The 23,224-nt window shown below is 38.6% G+C and overlaps 1 protein-coding gene across 6 annotated transcripts in view; it reads left to right on the forward strand.

Annotated features, from left to right (window-relative positions):
* LOC133240019 (disintegrin and metalloproteinase domain-containing protein 32-like) overlaps positions 1-23,224 on the forward strand; it is a 173,773-nt gene that overhangs the window by 116,012 nt on the left and 34,537 nt on the right. For all 6 annotated transcript variants that reach the window (XR_009734075.1, XM_061404539.1, XM_061404536.1 and 3 more), the window contains one exon: positions 2,021-2,104. Coding sequence is in view for 5 of the 6 variants with exons in the window: in XM_061404539.1 (XP_061260523.1) it covers positions 2,021-2,104 (84 nt within the window). In the remaining variant the exon portion in view is untranslated. The remainder of the gene's footprint in view (positions 1-2,020; positions 2,105-23,224) is intronic.

The following is a 23,224-nucleotide window of genomic DNA, read 5'->3' on the forward strand; positions in this document are numbered from 1 at the left end:
ACTGAGCATGCACATTGTTTCAAATATTTCTTCTGTTCCTTGTTCTTTTTCTTCTGGCATTTCCATTACATATACATTATGCTTTTTTGTAGTTGTCCCTTGAATATTCTTTTTTTTGTCTTTGTTCTTTTTGCTTTTTTGTTTTCAAGGATTCTTTTGATATATCCTCTAGCTCAGCGATTCCTTCCTCAGATATGTGAAGTATATTAATAAGCCCATTAAAGGCATTATTCATTTTTGTTAGTGCATTTTTTCACTCCAGCATTTATTTCTTTTCCCTTGGGATTGCTGTCTCTCTGCTTCCATTGCCTATCTGTTCCTACATGCTATCTACTTTGTCTGTTAGAGCCCTTAAGATGTTAATCATGAGTGAGTGAGTCTTCACTAAGTTGTGTCCGACTCTTTGCACCCCACCAGGCTCCTCTGTCTATGGGATTCTTCAGGCAAGAATACTGGAGTGGGTTGCCATTTCCTTCTCATAATTGTTTTAAACTCCAAGGCTGATAATTTCAGTATTCCTGATAATATCTGGTTCTGATACTTGCTCCATTTTTCAAATTGTGTGTTTTGGCTTTTAATATAACCTTATCTGTTTTCTTGAGAGCTGAGCATGATGTGCCAGGCAAAAGAACTGCTAAAATGGACCTTTAGTAATGTGGTGAGGTGTTGTGGCAGGGAAATATTCTTCAGTCCTATGATTAGATCTGTCTTTCAGTGAACCTGTGCCTTTAGATTGTGAACTTCACAAGTGTTTTTCAGGTTTTTTTTTTTTTTTTTCTTCCTTTATATGGGACAGTATGGCTGGAGCAGACTGGAGTTGGGTATTTCTCTTTTCACATATGAAAGGTTAAGAGCAGACTGATATTGGGTATTTCCCTTCTCCCAGATCAAATAGGCTCTGATAGAACACAAGCAGATTTATATATAGCCACAAGGCTATAATTATTAATAACTCATTTCTCCTGAGGGCCAGCTTTGTTAAGAACAGGCTGCTCTGGCTACTTCAAAATGGTTTCTTTTCCCCTCCTTCTGCAAGATAACAAGAAAAAAATTTCTCTAATATTTACTGTGAGAATATGGTTGAGCTCCTGGATATACATCACATGAAACAATGGGGGTTCCTCATGACTGGGTGCCTCTGGAGTTTTTAAGTCTCGGGGTTGTCCTTATTGCTGCTGCTGCTAAGTCACTTTAGTCGTGTCTGACTCTGTGCGACCCCATAGATGGCAGCCCACCAGGCTCTGCCATCCCTGGGATTCTCTAGGCAAGAACAGTGGAGTGGGTTGCCATTTCCTTGTCCTTATTGAGGCACTCACAATTCAACAATTACTTTCCTTCCCTGGCACTGGTATCTGAGCTTTCTGCTTGTTAATCTTTGCTCTGATAAGCTGTGACTCCCTGTATTTGCTTGTCTATGTCTCCAGTTTGAGAGCAGTGGTTTGCCACCAAACCACTTTTATGAATCCTAAAGGAGTTTTTTCTTTTTCAGTCTGTTAAACTTTTTCATTGTTTTTAGGATGGAGTGGCAACTTCCAAGCTTCTTATTACATGGGGAAGTAATAACATAAACCTGAATCATTTCTTAAAAATTTATTTTTAAAAATACTTTAGTTTTTAGAAAAGTTTTAAGTTTACATCAAAAGTTGTGGAAAATGCAGGGAATTTCCATGTACCATTTACCCCTACATAAATGCAGACTCCACTATCCACAATGCTACACCAAAAGTCCATAGTTTACATTAAATTTATCTGAAAAATCCCCAAATATTTGTAGCTTAAACTATACGTTTCTAAATAACACTTATGCCAAAGGAGAAATCTCAAAAGAAATTGAAAAACACTTTGAATGAAATGAAAATGAGAATATAACATAAAAATCTGTGGGATGCAGCAGAAACGGTACTTAATGGAAATTTACTGCCCTGAATAACTGTTGTCCTATGTTATAAAATTACTGATGGTAATGTTAAGATAACTGGACTCCTCTAACTTGGAAAAAAATTTGTTTGTTTTTCTTTAGATTTGTGTAAATCGTCGATGTTCAGAAGTAGGGCCATATATAAACCGAGTAAACCAGTGTTCAGCACAGTGCGGTGGAAATGGAGTAAGTAAGCACATGATTCATATTTCCCCAAATTATATCTCTCTTGGTGCTTTTCAGCATCAGTCATTAATTTATTTAACATTTATTAGGTTTCTACCATGTGCTAGGACCTGTTGTATCTAGCTATATGGGGCTGAATCAGATTACTAATTTGTTGCCATTTGCGTTAGGGAATATTTTACAGCATTAAATTGCTGATGCCTTTAGCAAATTTATTATTATAGTTGGGTACTTTTCAGAGGTGTTAAATATTCCCATAAATGCATTGACCTGCTCATTTCAGGAAGGTAATTATGGTAAAATTTGTGTGTCTGTGAATACATAGTGTGAGGGAAATCTATTTGTTTTATCCCTCTTTTTATAATAGACGTTCCTCCCCATTGAGACCAATTTATTTCCCATACCAAAAAAGTAAGAGTGCAATGGATAGAAGGTTAGACTGTTAATCTCAAGTGATAGTGGAACACACCTATTTTATTTTGTTTCTTCTTTAAAAATTGTTATTGGAATATAGTTGATTCACAGTGTTGTGTTAGCTTCAGGTGCACAACAAAATGAATCAGTTGTATGTATACATAGCCATTCCTTTTTAGAGTTTCCCCATCTAGGTTATTAACGAATATTGAGGAGTGTTCCCTGTGCATACCGTAAATCCTTATCAGTTTTCTGTTTTATATACAGTATTGTTTACCTGTTAATCCCAAGATCCTAATTTATCCTTCCCTCACCAATGTTCACCTTTGGTAACTATAAGTTTGTTTTCACATCTGTAACTCTATTTCAGTTTTGTAGCTAAGTTCATTTGTAGCCTTTTTTTTAGACTCCACATGTAAGTGATATCATATAACATTTGTCATTCTCTGTCTGACTTACTTAATTCAGTATGACAATCTCTAGGTCCATCCATGTTGCTTCAAATGGCATTATTTTTTTTTTCCATTGTACACATGTAGCACACCTTCTTTATCCATTCCTTTGCCAATGGACATTTAGGTTGCTTCCGTGTCTTGGCTATTGTAAACAGTTTTGCTATGAACATGGGGGTGCATGTGTACTTTTGGACCAATGGCTTTTTTTGCAGATCTAGAACAAAAAAAAGATCTTAAAATTTGTATGGAACACAGGAAACACAAAAGACCCCAGATAGCCAAAGCAATCTTGAAAAATTGAAATCTTGAAAGAAAAATAAAACTGAAAGAATCAGACTCCTTGACTTCAGACTATACTACAGAGCTGTAGTAATCAAAGCAGTATGGTACTAGCAGAAAAATAAAAATATAGATCAATGGAATTGGATATAAAACCCAGAAATAAACCCACAACCCATGATCAATTAATCTATAACAAAAGAGGCAAGAATACATGGAAAAAAGACAATCTCTTTAATAAATGATGCTTACTGAAAAATTGGACAGCTATATGTAAAAGAATAAAATTAGAATAGTCTCTAGTATCACACAGAAAAATAAACTCAAAATGGATTAAAGACCTAAATACAACACCAGATACAATAAAACTCTTAGAGGAAAACATAGGCAGAACACTCTATGATATGAAAAGAGCAATGATATCTTTTTGGACCTACTTCCTAGAGTAATGGAAATAAAAACAAAATAAACAAATGGGACTTAATTATACTTAAACACTTTTGCATAGCAAAGGAAACCATAAACAACTGGAAAAGACAACCTACTTAATGCATATTTGCAAATGATGTAACTGATAAAGGATTAATCTCCAAAATATACAAATAGCTCATACAGCTCAATATAAAAAAGAAAAAGACAAAATGAAAAAGTGGGCAGACCTAGTTAGACATTTCTCCAAAGAAGACATACAGATGACCAACAAGCACATGAAAAGAATGCTCAGTGTTACTAATTGTTAGAGAAATGCAAATCAAAACTAAAATGAGATCACCTCACACTGGTCAGAACTGCTATCATCAAAAAAATTTATAAGCAATAAATACAGCAAAGGATGTGGAGGAAAGGGAAGCCTCCTACACTGTTGGTGGGAATGCACACTGGTACAGCCACAGGGAGAATAGTATCAAGGTTCCTTGAAAAACTAAAAACAGAACTACCATATGACCCAGAAATCCCACTCCTAGGCATATATCTGGAGAAAACCAAAATTCAACAATATCCTTCAGTTCAGTGTTCATTACAGCACTATTGACAGCAGAACATGGAAACAAACTAAATGTCCATCAAGAGAGGAATGGATAAAGAAGATGCAGTACATATATACAATAGGATTTTACCCAGCCATGAAAAGAGGCAAAATTGTGTCATTTGCAGAGATGTGGAAGAACTTAGAAACTGTCATACAGACTGAAGTAAGTCAGAGAAAAATATCTTTTATATGTGGAATCCAGAAAAATGATACAGATGAACTTATTTGCAAAGCATAAAGACACAGATAGAGATCAAACATATGGATACCCAGGGAGGAAGGGGGGTTGGGGTGAATTGGGAGATTGGGATTGATGTATATACACCATTGATAATATGTATAAAATAGATAACCAATGAGAATACTGTAACTCTACTCAATGCTCTGTGATGACCTAAATGGGAAGGAAATCCAAAACAGAGGGGTATGTATGAGTATAGCTAATTCACTTTGCTGTACAGTAGAAACTAACACAAGCTTGTAAAGCAACTATACTCTAATAAAAATTAATAAAAAATGAAATAAAATTTCTTATAGATAATATAGTTGTTTTTCTGCTGATAGCTTCTTATCATTTGCCTATATGAGTTCCATCAATTTCCTCTTCCATTTTTGTGTTTTTGTTTTCTCAAATTATTTTATGTTGTGAATTTGTTACCAAATTGAAATAGCTCTAGTTATTTTTTTCTACTTCTTTACCTTTAGTCTTTATGCTACAACAGAATTTTACAAAATCTATTCTGATGCAGAGTTGCAGTTTTTGTTTGTTCATTTGTTTGTTTTAGTTTTATCTGTCTATATATCTCCTTGCTTAGTTGCTCAGTAATGTCCGACTCTTTGCAACCTTTTACATTGTGGCCCGTCAGGCTCTTCCATCCATGGGATTTTTCAGGCAAGAATACTGAAGTGGGTTACCATTTCCTACTCCAGGTATATCACCTTACTGAAAGTTTAATGTGCATTTAAGGTAGAAGAGCTCCTTTCAAGATTTCTGTAAGGCAGGTCTAGGGGTGATGAACTCTCAGCTTTTGTCTTTGGAAAGTCTTTATTTCTCTTTCATATCTGAATGATAACTTTGCCACATAGAATATTCTTGGGTGACAGTTTTTGTCTCTGAGTATTTTGGGAATGTCACCCCTCTGCCCCCTGCCATCTCTGTAGAGTTTTTCTGCTGATAGACTAATGGGGATTCCTTTGTAGGTTACCATCCCTTTTTTCTAGCCTACCTTTAAAATTCTTTTATCAGTGGCCTGTGATAATTTTATTGTGTCTTGAAGGTCTTTTTGCATTAAGATTATTAGGAGATTTTTATTTTCATGTCCTAGTATATCCAGTTCCTTCCCCATGTTTGTGAAGTTCTCAACTATTATTTATTTAAAAATGCTCTCTGTTCTTTTCTCCCTTTCTTCTCTGGTATACCCTTTACCCAGATTGGCTTGCCTAAAAGAGTTGGATAGCTCTCACAGAATTTTGTCATTTTTATATCTTATTTCTCTTTCCTATTCTACTTGTATCATTTCTAGACTTCTATCTTCATGCCCATGTTAGCTCTCTCTTCCATATGGTCTACTCTATTTTTAGAGATTTCTAATGCATTCTTCATCTCATTTATTGAATTCTTCAGCTCCAGAATTTTTATTTGGTTCTTTTTTAGAGTTTTTTTAGAGTCTGAGTCTTATTGGTAAAGTATTCCTTTTGTTCGTTAATTTTATTCCTGAGCTCATTGAACTGCCTTTCTGAGTTTTCTTGTAACTTCTTGAGTTTGTTCATGACATCTATTTTGAATTCTCTATCAGTTAGGCTGCAGTATTTTTTTACTTAAAGTTCAATTTCTGGATAATTCATTTTCTTTTTGTGAAATTGTGTTAACTGGTTCTTCATGGCTCCTGATGAGTCTTTCCTTTTCTGGTGCATTTTCAGTAGGGAATACCTTTCTGCTTGATTCTAATGATTCGATAAATTAGAAATTAGAGAGCTTTCTTTTATTTTCCAGTAGGTGGTGGAATAGTAAAAGTATTGGGGTTTTCTTACAGGAGCTGTTTCTGGTTATTTTGTACCTTAAAGCCTGCACATTCCGCCCTCCAGCACTTCTGTCAGAGTTGTTGCCTGTGCCCTCATCATCACTTTTCTTGTGCCTTAGGGATTCTGTCAGCATCACTGTCCTTGCTGCCTAGAGCACTGGGAAGGTGGGCTCTTCCCTCCTGTCCAGGATCACCTGATTCTCAGGCTCCACCACCACTGTGGGAGGGGAAAAGTGATACAGGAGGCCAGGATCATGCTGCCAATTGTAACAGGTCTGATGTTTTAAAGTTTGTGGGCTCCATTGCTATGGGTTAGGCTCAGCAGCGGGAGGAGCAGTGTCCCACATCCCAGTGCTGCTACTCCTCAGTTACCTGCGGCTGCAGGTGTGGCTGTAGCCAGGAGGCCAGTGTTATCCGTGCCACCTGCTCTGCTACCCCTGGGTTCTCTGTGGTTGCAGACTTAGCTGTCATGGCTGGAGGTCCAGGTTTGCAGGTACAGCCTCTGCTTTCTCTCGTTTCTGCCTTCTCTGTCTATTCCAGTTTACCCACCCTTAGCTTTAAAGATATGTAGAATTTTCTAGTGTGCTGGTGTGTCGGGCAGAGACAACTTTGTTGCAATGTGGATGCTTTACAGGTTGTAGATTGAAGGGGAACAACAGAGGTAGCTTTTCACTTTGCCTTATTGCTGGCATTATCCCTTGGTTTAACCTTGGGGGTCTCATAGATGCAAGTCCTATTGGCTTTCAAAGCTGAATTCTGTGGGGCTCATTTCTTAGGTGCATGCCTGAAAAGTTGGGGTGCCAGAGGTGAGGTTGAAATCCTTTGCTGCTCTGCTGGAAGCTAGGGGTTTTGAATTCCCTCCTGGTTGTGGGTCGCTGGGTGTGGGGTTTATGGCAAGATGGTATCTCAGCGTCTCCTAGTTGCTTCCATGTGGGTTTTTCCTCATTTACTTGGTATGTTAGAATCAATTAGCTTGTGTTGGACTTTTTTTTTCCTTTAGAAGAAACTAGTAGTTGTAGATTCAGCGAGTCCATGGGACGAGGTGAGTTCAAGCCCCTCCTACATCACCATCTTCAGCCGTACTTTTCCAGCTTCTTTTAATTGGTATATTAGAACGTTAACATCCAAAGTGATGATTGATATAGTTGGAATAATAGCTATCATATTTGTTACTGTTTTTTATTTATTGCCTTGTTCTTATTTTTGTCTTCCACTCTTTCTTCTTTTTGCCATTCTAGTTGAGACTTTTGTAATATATGATGCCATTTTCTTTCTTAACACATCAGTTATATTTTTTGGTTTACTTTTTTAGTGGGTTGCCCTAGTGTTTGCAGTATACATTTTACAACTAACCTAAGTCCACTTTCAAGTAACACTATACCGCTTGTAGTATAAGTAATCTTACAATAAGAAAATAACCCATGTCCTCCCTCCTGTCTTTTGTAGCATGCTGGCGTTCATTTTACTTACACAGAAACATACATAAGTGATTACAAAGCTGCTATTATTTTTTTGAACAATCTGTTTTCTATTAGATCAGTTAAGAAGAACAACAGAAATTTTTTTTTGTTTACTTATTCCATCTCTAATACTCTTTTCTTTATGTAAATCTGATTTCTCTGACCTATACAATTTTTCTTATCTTTGATCTTCTTTTATCATTTCTACCACAATAGATTTACTAGTGACAAATTTCTCAGTTTTAGTTTGTCTGAGAAAGTCTATTTTTCATTTTTGAAAGATTAATTTTGCAGGATACGAAATTCTAGCTTGATGATTCTTTTCTTATAAACACTATAAATATCTCACTCCATGCTTTTCTTGCTTGCATTATTTCTGAATAGTAGTCCAGTGTAATTTTTGTCATTGTCTCTCTGTAGATAAGGGTTTTTTTGGTGTCCTTTGGCATCTTTCAAGGTTTTCCTTTATCTTTGACTTTCTACAGTTTGAATATGATACCTACATGTAAACTTGTGGCATTCATCCTGCTTGTTGGATTCTGAGTTTCTTGGGTCTTTAGTTTGGTATCTAACCTTAATTTTGTAAAATTTTCAATCATTATCGCTTCCAGTGTCTTTCATATCTTTTTTTTTTTTTTGCCTTCTAGTATCCCCTAGAGAAGGGAAAGGCTACCCACTCCAGTCTTCTGGCCTGGAGAATTCCATGGATTGTATAGTCCATGGGATCACAAAGAGTCAGACGTGACTGAGTGGCTTTCACTTTCACTGCCATTTCACATGAGTTATCCCCTTTGTTTCAGTATCCTATCATTTTGCCTTTTCATACTGTTCATGGGGTTCTCAAGGCAAGAATACTGAAGTGGTTTGCCATTCCCTTCTCCAGTGGACCACATTCTGTCAGATCTCTCCACCATGACCCACCCGTCTTGGGTTGCCCCACGGGCATGGCTTAGTTTCATTGAGTTAGACAATGCTGTGGTCCTAGTGTGATTAGATTGACTAGTTTTCTGTGAGTATGGTTTCAGTGTGTCTGCCCTCTGATGCCCTCTTGCAACACCTAACGTCGTACTTGGGTTTCTCTTACCTTGGGTGTGGGGTATCTCTTCACGGCTGCTCCAGCTAAGCGCAGCCATTGCTCCTTACCTTGGACGAGGGGTATCTCCTCACCACCGCCCTTCCTGACCTTCAACATGGGATAGCTCCTCTAGGCCCTCCTGCGCCTGCATGGCCACGGCTCCTTGGACGTGGGGTTGGACCTCATGGCTACTGCCCCTGGCCTCGGGCGTGGGGAGAGTGAAAAAGTTGGCTTAAAGCTCAACATTCAGAAAACGAAGATCATGGCATCTGGTCCCATCACTTCAAGGGAAATAGATGGGGAAACAGTGGAAACAGTGTCAGACTTTATTTTTCTGGGCTCCAAAATCACTACAGATGGTGACTGCAGCCATGAAATTAAAAGATGCTTACTCCTTGGAAGGAAAGTTATGACCAACCTAGAGAGCATATTCAAAAGCAGAGACATTACCTTGCCAACAAAGGTTCGTCTAGTCAAGGCTATGGTTTTTCCTGTGGTCATGTATGGATGTGAGAGTTGGACTGTGAAGAAGGCTGAGCACCGAAGAATTAATGCTTTTGAACTGTGGTGTTGGAGAAGACTCTTGAGAGTCCCTTGGACTGCAAGGAGATCCAACCAGTCCATTCTGAAGGAGATCAGCCCTGGGATTTCTTTGGAAGGACTGATGCTAAAGCTGAAACTCCAGTACTTTGGCCACCTCATGCGAAGAATTGACTCATTGGCAAAGACTCTGATGCTGGGAGGGATTGGGGGAAAGAGGAGAAGGGGACGACAGAGGATGAGATGGCTGGATGGCATCACTGACTCGATGGACGTGAGTCTCAGTGAACTCCGGGAGTTGGTGATGGACAGGGAGGCCTGTTGTGCTGCGATTCATGGGGTCGCAAAGAGTCGGACATGACTGAGCGACTGATCTGATCTGATCTGATCTGATCCCCTTTGTTGTTGTCTCATAGTCTTTGGAACTTCTGGGATTTTTTTTTCCAGTATTTTTTCCTCGTTGTCTTTTAATTTTGGAAGTTCTATTGAGAAATCCTTAAACTCAGAGATTCTCCTCAGCTCTGACAAGTCTACTCCTTATCCCATCTTCATTTCTGTTATAGTTTTGAATTCTAGCATTTCTTTTTGAATCTGTCTTAGAATTTCCATCTGTCTGCTTCCATTACCTATCTATACTTGTTTGCAGTCTATTTTATTTGTTAAAGTCCTTAAAATATTAATTATAGTTAATGTAAATTCCTAGTCTGATAATTCCAACATCCTTACTGTAGGATGCTCTGATGCTTGCTCTGTTCAAACTGTGTGTTTTGCTATTTTTTTTAAATTTTATTTTATTTTTAAACTTTACAATATTGTATTAGTTTTGCCAAATATCGAAGTGAATCCGGCACAGGTATACCTGTGTTCCCCATCCTGAACTCTCCTCCCTCCTCCCTCCCCATACCCTCCCTCTGGGTCATCCCAGTGTACCAGCCCCAAGCATCCAGTATCGTGCATCGAACCTGGACTGGCAACTCGTTTCATACATGATATTATACATGTTTCAATGCCATTCTCCCAAATCTCCCCACCCTCTCCCTCTCCCACAGAGTCCCTAAGACTGATCTATATATTAGTGTCTCTTTTGCTGTCTCGTTCACAGGGTTATTGTTACCATCTTTCTAAATTCCATATATATGCATTAGTATACTATATTGGTGTTTTTCTTTCTGGCTTACTTCACTCTGTATAATAGGTTCCAGTTTCATCCATCTTATTAGAACTGATTCAAACGTATTCTTTTTAATGGCTGAGTAATACTCCATTGTGTATATGTACCACCGCTTTCTTATCCATTCATCTGCTGATGGACATCTAGGTTGCTTCCATGTCCTGGCTATTATAAACAGTGCTGTGATGAACATTGGGGTACACGTGTCTCTTTCAATTCTGGTTTCCTCAGTGTGTATGCCCAGCAGTGGGATTGCTGGATCATAAGGCAGTTCTATTTCCAGTTTTTTAAGGAATCTCCACACTGTTCTCCATAGTGGCTATACTAGTTTGCATTCCCACCAAGAGTGTAAGAGACTTCCCTTTTCTCCACACCCTCTCCAGCATTTATTGCTTGTAGACTTTTGGATCGCAGCCATTCTTCCTGGCGTGAAATGGTACCTCATAGTGGTTTTGATTTGCATTTCTCTGATAATGAGATGTTGAGCATCTTTTCATGTGTTTGTTAGCCATCTGTACGTCTTCTTTGGAGAAATGTCTATTTAGTTCTTTGGCCCATTTTTTGATTGGGTCATTTATTTTTCTGGAGTTGAGCTGTAGGAGTTGCTTGTATATTTTTGAGATTAGTTGTTTGTCAGTTGCTTCATTTGCTATTATTTTCTCCCATTCTGAAGGCTGACTTTTCACCTTGCTAATAGTTTCCTTTGTTGTGCAGAAGCTTTTAAGTTTAATTAGGTCCCATTTGTTTATTTTTGCTTTTATTTCCAATATTCTGGGAGGTGGGTCATAGAGGATCCTGCTGTGATGTATGTCCGAGAGTGTTTTGCCTATGTTCTCCTCTAGGAGTTTTATAGTTTCTGGTCTTACGTTGAGATCTTTAATCCATTTTGAGTTTATTTTTGTGTATGGTGTTAGAAAGTGTTCTAGTTTCATTCTTTTACAAGTGGTTGACCAGATTTCCCAGCACCACTTGTTAAAGAGATTGTCTTTAATCCATTGTATATTCTTGCCTCCTTTGTCAAAGATAAGGTGTCCATATGTGCGTGGATTTATCTCTGGGCTTTCTATTTTGTTCCATTGATCAATATTTCTGTCTTTGTGCCAGTACCATAGTGTCTTGATAACTGTGGCTTTGTAATAGAGCCTGAAGTCAGGCAGGTTGATTCCTCCAGTTCCATTCTTCTTTCTCAAGATAGCTTTGGCTATTCGAGGTTTTTTGTATTTCCATACAAATTGTGAAATTACTTGTTCTAGCTCTGTGAAGAATACCGTTGGTGGCTTGATAGGGATTGCACTGAATGTATAAATTGCTTTGGGTAGTATACTCATTTTCACTATATTGATTCTTCCAATCCATGAACATGGTATATTTCTCCATCTATTTGTGTCCTCTTTGATTTCTTTCACCAGTGTTTTATAGTTTTCCATATATAGATCTTTAGTTTCTTTAGGTAGATATATTCCTAAGTGTTTTATTCTTTCCGTTGCCATGTTGAATGGAATTGTTTCCTTAATTTCTCTTTCTGTTTTCTCATTATTAGTGTATAGGAACGCAAGGGATTTCTGTGTGTTGATTTTATATCCTGCAACTTTTCTATAATCATTGATTAGTTCTAGTAATTTTCTGGTGGAGTCTTTAGGGTTTTCTATGTAGAGGATCATGTCATCTGCAAATAGTGAGAGTTTTACTTCTTCTTTTCCAATTTGGATTCCTTTTATTTCTTTTTCTGCTCTGATTGCTGTGGCCAAAACTTCCAAAACTATGTTGAATAGTAATGGTGAAAGTGGGCACCCTTGTCTTGTTCCTGACTTTAGAGGATGAAAGTGGGCACCCTTGTCTTGTTCCTGACTTTAGAGGAAATGCTTTCAATTTTTCACCATTAAGGATAGTGTTTGCTGTGGGTTTGTCATATATAGCTTTTATTATGTTGAGGTATGTTCCTTCTATTCCTGCTTTCTGGAGAGTTCTTATCATAAATGGATGTTGAATTTTGTCAAAGGCTTTCTCTGCATCTATTGAGATAATCCTATGGTTTTTATTTTTCAATTTGTTAATGTGGTGTATTACATTGATTGATTTGCGGATATTGAAGAATCCTTGCATCCCTGGGATAAAGCCCGCTTGGTCATGGTGTATGATCTTTTTAATGTGTTGTTGGATTCTGGTTGCTAGAATTTTGTTAAGGATTTTTGCATCTATGTTCATCAGTGATATTGGCCTGTAGTTTTCTTTTTTTGTGGGATCTTTGTCAGGTTTTGGTATTAGGGTGATGGTGGCCTCATAGAATGAGTTTGGAAGTTTACCTTCCTCTGCAATTTTCTGGAAGAGTTTGAGCAGGATAGGTGTTAGCTCTTCTCTAAATTTTTGGTAGAATTCCACTGTGAAGCCGTCTGGACCTGGGCTTTTGTTTGCTGGAAGATTTTTGATTACAGTTTCAATTTCCGTGCTTGTGATGGATCTGTTAAGATTTTCTATTTCTTCCTGGTCGAGTTGTGGAAAGTTGTATTTTTCTAAGAATTTGTCCATTTCTTCCACGTTGTCCATTTTTTGGCATATAATTGTTGATAGTAGTCTCTTACGATCCTTTGTATTTCTGTGTTGTGTGTTGTAATCTCTCCATTTTCATTTCTAATTTTATTGATTTGATTTTTCTCCCTTTGTTTCTTGATGAGTCTGGCTAATGGTTTGTCAATTTTGTGTATCCTTGCAAAGAACCAGCTTTTGGCTTTGTTGATTTTTGCTATAGTCTCTTTTGTTTCTTTTGCATTTATTTCTGCTCTAATTTTTAAGATTTCTTTCCTTCTACTAACCCTGGGGTTCTTCATTTCTTCCTTTTCTAGTTGCTTTAGGTGTAGGGTTAGGTTATTTATTTGACTTTTTTCTTGTTTCTTTAGGTATGCCTGTATTGCTATGAACTTTCCCCTGAGGACTGCTTTTACAGTGTCCCACAGGTTTTGGGTTGTTGTGTTTTCATTTTCATTAGTTTCTATGCAAATTTTGATTTCTTTTTTGATTTCTTCTGTGATTTGTTGGTTATTCAGCAGCGTCTTGTTCATCCTCCATATGTTTGAATTTTTAATCATTTTTCTCCTGTAATTGAGATCTAATCTTACTGCATTGTGGTCAGAAAAGATGCTTGGAATGATTTCTATTTTTTTGAATTTACCAAGGCTAGCTTTATGGCCCAGGATGTGATCTATCCTGGAGAAGGTTCCATGTGCGCTTGAGAAAAAGGTGAAATTCATTGTTTTGGGATGAAATGTCCTATAGCTATCAATTAGGTCTAACTGGTCTATTGTATGTTTAACGTTTGTGTTTCCTTGTTAATTTTCTGTTTAGTTGATCTATCCATAGTTGTGAGTGGGGTATTAAAGTCTCCCACTATTATTGTGTTATTGTTAATTTCTCCTTTCGTACTTGTTAGCATTTGTCTTACATATTGCGGTGATAATTGTTATATCTTCTTCTTGGATTGATCCTTTGATCATTATGTAGTGACCATCTTTGTCTCTTTTCACAGCCTTTGTTTTAAAGTCTATTTTATCTGATATAAGTATTGCTACTTCTGCTGTCTTTTGGTCCCTATTTGCATGGAGAATCTTTTTCCAGCCCTTCATTTTCAGTCTGTATGTGTCCCCTGTTTTGAGGTGGATCTCTTGTAGACAACATATGTAGGGTCTTGTTTTTGTATCCATTCAGCCAGTCTTTGTCTTTTGGTTGGGGCATTCAACCCATTTACGTTTAAGGTAATTACTGATAAGTATGATCCCATTGCCATTTACTTTATTGTTTTGGGTTCGAGTTTATACACCGTTTTTGTGTTTCCTGTCTAGAGAATCTCCTTTAGTATTTGTTAGAGAGCTGGTTTGGTGGTGCTGAATTCTCTCAGCTTTTGCTTGTCTGAGAAGCTTTTGATTTCTCCTTCATATTTGAATGAGATCCTTGCTGGGTACAATAATCTGGGCTGTAGGTTATTTTCTTTCATCACTTTAAGTATGTCTTGCCATTCCCTCCTGGCTTGAAGAGTTTCTATTGAAAGATCAGCTGTTATCCTTATGGGAATTCCTTTGTGTGTTATTTGTTGTTTTTCCCTTGCTGTTTTTAATATTTGTTCTTTGTGTTTGATCTTTGTTAATTTGATTAATATGTGTCTTGGGGTGTTTCGCCTTGGGTTTATCCTGTTTGGGATTCTCTGGGTTTCTTGGACTTGGGTGATTATTTCCTTCCCCATTTTAGGGAAGTTTTCAACTATTATCTCTTCAAGTATTTTCTCATGGTCTTTCTTTTTGTCTTCTTCTTCTGGGACCCCTATGATTCGAATGTTGTAGCGTTTAATATTGTCCTGGAGGTCTCCGAGATTGTCCTCATTTCTTTTAATTCGTTTTTCTTTTATCCTCTCTGATTTATTTATTTCTACCATTCTATCTTCTAATTCACTAATCCTATCTTCTGCCTCTGTTATTCTACTATTTGTTGCCTCCAGAGTGTTTTTAATTTCATTTATTGCATTATTCATTATATATTGACTCTCTTTTATTTCTTCTAGGTCCTTGTTAAACCTTTCTTGCATCTTCTCAATCTGTCTCCAGGCTATTTATCTGTGATTCCATTTTGATTTCAAGATTTTGGATCAATTTCACTATCATTATTCAGAATTCTTTATCAGGTAGATTCCCTATCTCTTCCTCTTTTGTTTGGTTTGGTGGGCATTTATCCTGTTCCTTTATCTGCTGGGTATTCCTCTGTCTCTTCATCTTGTTTAAATTGCTGAGTTTGGGGTGTCCTTTCTGTATTCTGGCAGTTTGTGGAGTTCTCTTTATTGTTTCCTCGCTGTGTGTGGATTTGTACAGGTGGCTTGTCAAGGTTTCCTGGTTAGGGAAGCTTGTGTCGGTGTTCTGGTGAGTGGAGCTGGATTTCTTCTCTCTGGAGTGCAATGAAATGTCCAGTAATGAGTTATGGGATGTCTATGGTTTTGGGGTGACTTTGGGCTGCCTGTATCTTGGAGCTCAGGGCTGTGTTCCTTGCTGCTGGAGAATTTGCTTGGTATGTCTTGCCCTGAAACTTGTTTCACCCAGAGAGGTTTACAGTGTTATATGGAGAAGAGAAGAGTGAGGAGGGAGTTAGAGGTGACCCGAATGTGATGAGGTGGAATCAATAGAGGAGAGAGTGGGCTATTCAGTAATCTCCTCCTTATGTGCACTCCACAACTGGACTGCTCAGAGTTGTTCACAGAGTTATACAGAGAAGAGAAGAAGGAGGAAGGTGGCAGAGGTGGACAGGAGGATAAATGGGGGGAATGAAAAGGAGGCAGACAGATCCAGCCAATAATCAGTTCCCTAAGTGTTGTCCACCGTCTGGAACACACAGAAATTCACAGAGTTGGGTAGAGTAGAGAGGGGTTAGGGAGGAGACACAGGCGACCTGGTGGAGAAAAAGGAGAGTCCAAAGGGAGAGAGAGCAGTTAAGCCAGTAATCTCGCTCCCTAGTGAAAAATGGGTACTGAAGACTGGGTTCTTAAAGGTACAAAATTGGTAATAAATACATAAAAGCAAAAATTTAAAATCTAGAGTAGAGTTTGGAATTTCAAAAATATGATGTTAAAGAAAAGAAGAAGGAAAAGAAAGAGAGAAAAAACGAAAAAAGAAAAACAAACAAGGTCGCGAAAATTATAAAGAAAATATAGGTACAAAATTGATAACTAATACCAAAAAGCAAAAGTTAAAAATCTAGAGTAGAGTTTGGAATTTCAAAATACAATGTTAAAAAAGAAGAAGAAAAAGAGAGAGAAAAAACAAACAAGAACAAACAAAGTCGCATAAATTATATAAAAAAAAAATACAGGTACAAAATTGATAACAAATACCAAAAAGCATAAATTAAAATCTAGAGTAGAGTTTGGAATTTCAGATATACAATGTTATTTAAAAGAAGAAGAGAAAGAAACAGAGAAAAAGAAAAAGAAAAAATAAGAAAGGGTCACAAAAATTATTAAAAAAAAAAAAACTATAGGTACAAAATTGATAACAAATACAAAAAGCTAAAATTAAAAATCTAGAGTAGAGTTTGGAATTTCAAAAATACAATGTTAAAGAAAAGAAGGGGAAAAAAAGGTCAAAAAATTATTAAAAAAATATATATATATGAAGTTTGCTTTTAAAAAAAATAGGGTCTTCTTTTTTTTTTTGCAAAGTAATCAGTTATAAAAGTGGAAATTAAAGGAATAATACAAATAGTAAAAATATATGTAGGACTTTCTCCGGTTTTGTTGTGAGTATTGTGGGTTCAGTTCATTTTGGCTAGTTCCTTGGTCCGACTTATATTTCTCAAGATCTATAGGCCCCTTCCTATGTAGTTGGTAGTAACCACAGGGTTTTAATCTATTGCCTGTAGCTTCCAAGGCGGTTCCCTCTGTTATAGCTTCTTCTGTTTGCTGGTCTCTTCAGTGTCTGGTTTCCGCCCTGACACAAAGGGGACGGTGGAGGACACTTTTTTTTTTTTTTTTTTTTAGGCTTACTTGTTCAGTCGCGCTGAGGGGAGGTAGGGAGGGATGCTGCAAACAAATAACATTGGCGTGTGCTTGCAGTGCCTCAGCTACACTGGGTCTGCCCCCCGTTCACGGCACGTGTAGCCTCTATGCCCACGCTGCTCAAGCTCTAGGTTGCTCTGCCAGGAACCATCCGTGGCCAGCCCTGGGCTGCCTGTACTTCCCAGGTCCAAGCCGCTCAGGTTCAGGCACTCGGGTAGTCCTCAGAGGCGCAGACTCTCGGTTGGGCCTGCGTTTTGTGCCCTTCCCAGATCCGAGCAGCACAGGTGATGAGGTGTTTGGCGCGCGCGATTGCTGCGACTTATCACCTCCCCGCCGCTCGGTTATCTAGTTGTGCACCGGCACACCTTCTCAGGCAGATGTTGACCGTCCAGACCCCCAAGAAGTTTTAGTTAGCAAAGAAGCCTGATTACAGTTTTATAGATAATGTCTCTCTGGGGCTGCGATTGTCCCCTTCCGGCTCTGGCTGCCTATCACCGGAGGGGGATGGTCTGCCGCCCGCTATCTCTGTTCAGTCCTTTGTTCGGTGCACGGGCCTGGCGGTGTCATAGGTTAGGGCTGGCTTTTTGCGTGGTAGATATCCCACAGTCTGGTTTGCTAGCCCAAATTATTTCGCTCAGATAGCGCTGGGGGTGTTCAGGCCAGATTCTTACTCTAAGCGATGCAGCCCGTGCCGCACCTCCCTGCCCAGCCCCCGCTTGCTAATGGCGGATGCAGGCGTCGGCGCTGCTTCTGTGCTGGGGGAGTTACCGTAGGGCTCGCAACGTGCAGGTTTTAATTGCTTATTTACTTTTCCTCCCTGTTATGTTGCCCTCTTTGCTTCCAAGGCTCAGCACAGATTTGGCAGTGAGAAGGTTTCCTGGTGTTTGGAAACTTCTCTCTTTTTAAGACTCCCTTCCCGGGATGGGACTCCATCCCTCCCTCTTTTGTCCCTTTATTTTTCCCTACCTCCTTTCGAAGACTTGGGTTGCTTTTCTGGGTGCCTGTTGTCCTCTGCCGGAATTCAGAAGTTGTTTTGTGGAATTTACTCCGCGTTTAAATGTTCTTTTGATGAATTTGTGGGGGAGAAAGTGTTCTCCCCGTCCTACTCCTCCGCCATCTTAGCTCCTCCCCCTGTTTTGCTATTTTTTAAACCCTGTAATTTTTTTCCTGATAGCTGTACATGATGACTGGGTAAAAGGAACTGCCATAGTGAAAGCCTTTAATAATATGTGGTAAGCTCTATGGAAGAGGGGTGGAAGCATTCTATAGTCCTGTCATTAGGTCTATCTTTTAGACTTAATATACTTTTGGTCTGTGAATTTCATGAGTGTTTCTCAGTTTTTCCCTGCTTCTTAGATGGAATATGATTGGTAAGTAGGCTAGAGTTAGAATTTTCCCTTCACCTATGTTAGATAGGCATGGAAAAAAAAGAAAACTCAATAAATTTAGGCTCTGATATAGTAATTTCTCTTAAGGTTAAACCTTGTCAAGAAGAACAGAGTATTCTGGTATGTTTCAAAACTTCTTCCATTCCCCTCCCCCTGCTGAAAATGCAAGGGAATTTTTCTCTGTTATTTACTGTGAGAATCTGGTCTAGCTCCTAGAGGTAAAATTCACAAAAGCGTAGGGCCCGTTGGACACTCTTAGAGTTTTTAACTCTCAGACTTGACCAAACTGAGCCTCTGGTAGTATATCTGTTTCCTATTCTGGTACTGAATCTCATGGGGATTTCTGCTCCTGGGTTCCATTCTGATAATTTGTGGTTCCCTGTGTTTGCCTGTCTGCCTCGACCATTTTGGAGGCAGCAGTTTGTCCTGTGACCTTTAGTTCTCTGACATAAAAATTGTTGATTTTCAGTTTGTTCTCTTTTTTTACTTGTTAAGATGGAGTGATGACTTCCAAGCTTCTTACATGCCAGATCAGAAAACAGTGTTCTGCTTTTGTTCTCACAAAAATTTAAAAAACTGTCTCTGCTAGTATAACTGCTGCTGCTGCTGCTGCTGCTGCTAAGTCGCTTCAGTCGTATCCAACTCTGTGTGACCCCATAAACAGCAGCCCACCAGGCTCCCCCATCCCTGGGATTCTCCAGGCAAGAACACTGGAGTAGGTTGCCATTTCCTTCTCCAACGCATGAAAGTGAAAAGTGAAAGTGAAGTTGCTCAGTCGTGTCTGACTCTTCGTGACCCCATGGACTGCAGCCTACTAGGCTCCTCTGTCCATGGGATTTTCCAGGCGAGAGTACTGGAGTGGGGTGCCATTGCCTTCTCTGGCTAGTATAACGAGAGAGATATAAATTGGGCATATATAAATGGAAATTATAGTAAGATACATTTCTGAAGATGAAATAGAGAGTGCTTTACTAAAACTTCACAGAAATCTTTCAATTTAGTGGTAGCTACTCCACTCAATCAATCTTGTATAATTTAAGAGCTTAAAAAAACTGTAAATAATAAGATTGATAATTTCGTTTCACAAGTACCAGATAACTATTTCATGAATTGACTGTTAGGTAGTCTGACTTAAGTAAATTGGCAAGGCAAATTAGCTTTCTATGGGTTGACTTTCAGAAAATTAGCTTAAAGCCAAAAATCACACAACATTAAAATAATAAATATTAGGATAATAAAAAGCAGGTTGCAGTGTGAAGTCAGTAAGTTAAAAAAACTCACATTTGAATACAAATGTAAAACGCTATCCAAATTAAAATATATTCTTTCTGTTAATAACTTTAAGGGGTCACAAATTTAAATATGCCAACAGACAAGATCAATGAATGAGGTTAATTTGATATTCAAAGAAAGACATTAAACTAGTTGTGTTACCATTGATACACCTACCTAGTTGTATTGCTTTGTTATTTAGTTGCAAGGTCTTTTATCTGATTCTCTTAGAACCCCATGGACTGTAGCTTGGGGTCTTAAGTTACAGACAGGCTCCTCTCTCTGTCCAAGGGATTTCCCAGGCAAGAATTCTGGAGTAGGTTGCCATTTTCTTTATTTTTTGAAACATCCCTGTGCATGTGATAGCTTATGGTGAACAGGGTCAGATTCTTGATCTCCAAAGAAGATTTAGCTTCAGGACGAGGGACCAGGCTTGATCACTCAAGAACTTTTGCCTAGCAGAGTTTTATTAAAGTGAAAAAGGGACAGAGAAAGCTTCTAACACAGACATCAGAAAGATGATGGAGAGTGCCCCCATCGCTTAGTCTAAGCAAGGGAGTTATATACTTTTTTAAATTAGTTATTGCAATAGATCAGAAGAATGTCTCAAAGTTGTAAAAATTTTACTAGTCCCACTCCCACAATTTACATTTTAAGATAACAGGATTAGTCAGAAGGTTTTCAGGAAGAAGAAACTGTCCTTAAGCAGGATACATTATTATTATATAATTCTTACTAAGGAATGTAGAAAAAAATGTTTGTCCTTTCCTCCTCTTTGAGAATTCCAGACCCCTATCTTCTCCTCAAGAGCTCCACACCCCCTCTTTCTCCTCCTCAGGGATCCCAGACTTCTTATAAACCTGCTTAGGAATTGACTTACACGCACATGTATGTTTGCATACATGCATATGTGTGTTTATACATATATATATACACACACACACACACACACACACACGCACACACACACCGGAGAAGGCAATGGCACCTCACTCCAGTACTCTTGCCTGGAAAATCCCATGGACAGAGGAGCCTGGTAGGCTGCAGTCCATGGGTCGCTAAGAGTTGGATATGACTGAGCGACTTCACTTTCACTTTTCACTTTCATGCATTGGAGAAGGAAATAGTAACCCACTCCAGTGTTCTTGCCTGGAGAATCCCAGGGACGGGGGAGCCTGGTGGGCTGCCGTCTACGGGGTTGCACAGAGTTGGACACGACTGAAGTGACTTAGCATATATATATATACATAAATTCACTGATAGGTTTAACTTTATAATTATACTAGTGTTACCACATTAGTTTTGACTGTTCTGTTGTTACCAATTTATAGTGTTTGATTTGTTTATTCTGGACTCATTTAATCATGTTTCTTTCTTCAAACTCTAATTTTTATTTTTACTTGCTATATATATATATAAACCTACTCTGCTTCATTTTTCTCCTTCACCCCAAATCTTCTTGAGCAATGAATGCTATAAATATTTCTTTGAACACTCTGGGCATTTCAGATAAAGCTTATCTGGAGCCTACATTTGCCCAACAGGACAATTATTGATCTGCTAACAATCTAATCTTACTCCTTCAAATTCATGGACATTGCTTAAATAAGCAGTACTTACTCATCACTGAAGACTTTGAAAATTTAGAAATCTAAAGTAGAAAGCAAAAAATTAACCGTATTTTTTACAATACAGACTTAACTCTTCTCCTGCAAGCTTTGTTTCTTTGTCCATGTATGTACATGTGTTGTTGTCGTTCAGTAGCTAAGCTAAGTCGTATCTGACTCTTTGTAGCCCTGTGGACTGTAGCACACTAGGCTCCTCCGTCCTTCACTATCTCCTGGAGTTTGTGCAAATTTGTCCATTGAGTTGGTGTTGCTTTCTAACCCTCTCATTTTCTGCCACCCCCATCTCGTCTTGCCTTCAATCTTTTCCAGCATCAGGGTCTTTTCCTTTTCAATGAATAGGCTCTTTGCATTAAGTGACCAAAGAATCGGAGCTTCAGCATCAGTCCTTCCAATGAATATTCAGGGTTAATTTCCTTTAGTATTGACTGATTTGATCTTCTTTCAGTCCAGGGGAGTCACAAGAGTCTTTTCCAGAACCACAGTTCAAAAGCATCAGTTCTTCAGTGCTCAGACTTGTTTTACGGCCCAGCTCTCATATCTGTACATGACTACTGGAAAAACCATAGCTTTGACTAACTGGACCTCTGTCAGCAAGGTGATGTATCTGCTTTTTAATGCTCTGTCTTCCCTGTTGGCTCAGATGATAAAGAGTCTGCCTGCAATGCAGGCGACCCAGGTTCAATCCCTGGGTTGGGAACATCCTCTGGAGAAGGGAAATGGCAACCCACTCTAGTATTCTTGTCTGGAGAATCCCGTGGACAGAGGAGCCTGGAGGGCTACAGTTTATGTGGTCGCAAAGAGTCAAACATGACTAAGCGACTAATACATTCACTTTACAGGTTTCTCATAGCTTTTCTTTCAAGGAGCAAGTGTCTTTTATTTCACGGTTGCAGTCACTGTCCACAGTGATTTTGGAGCCCAAGAAAATAAAATCTTTCACTGTTTTTCCCCTTCTAGTTTCCATGAAATAATTGGACTGGATGTCACGATCTTAGTTATTTTAATGTTCAGCTTCAAGCCAACTTTTTATAAATTCATTTATTCATTCATTCTTCAAATATGTTTATGTATGTAAATGTGCAGATTTATTCATTGAGTCACTTATTCAACAAAGAAGACATGGTGCTATCTATAAAGGGAACTAGCAAGCTTTTTAAATCCCACACACTTTCACCCTTAAAAACTTTCCTATGCTTTAAATATTGCCTCTTGATGAAAGTGAAAGAGGAGAGTGAAAAAGTTGGCTTAAAGCTCAACATTCAGAAAACTAAGATCGTGGCATCTGGTCCCATCACTTCATGGGAAATAGATGGGGAAACAGTGGAAATGGTGTCAGACTTTATTTTTTGGGCTCCAAAATCACTGCAGATGGTGATTGCAGCCATGAAATTAAAAGACGCTTACTCCTTGGAAGGAACGTTATGACCTACCTAGAGAGCATATTCAAAAGCAGAGACATTACTTTGCCAACAAAGGTCCAACAAAACCAAAGGCTGTGGTTTTTCCAGTGGTCATGTATGGATGTGAGAGTTGGACTGTGAAGAAAGCTGAGTGCCGAAGAATTGATGCTTTTGAACTGTGGTGCTGGAGAAGACTCTTGAGAGTCCCTTGGACTGCAAGGAGATCCAACCAGTCCATTCTGAAGGAGATCAGCCCTGGAATTTCTTTGGAAGGAATGATGCTAAAGCTGAAACTCCAGTAGTTTGGCTACCTCATGCGAAGAGTTGAGTCATTGGAAAAGACTCTGATGCTGGGAGGGATTGGGGGCAGGAGGAGAAGGGGACGACAGAGGATGAGATGGCTGGATGGCATCACTGACTCGATGGACATGAGTTTGAGTGAACTCTGGGAGTTGGTGATG

This window comes from Bos javanicus, chromosome 27 (genome assembly GCF_032452875.1).
Source record: "Bos javanicus breed banteng chromosome 27, ARS-OSU_banteng_1.0, whole genome shotgun sequence".
Lineage (NCBI taxonomy): Eukaryota > Metazoa > Chordata > Mammalia > Artiodactyla > Bovidae > Bos > Bos javanicus.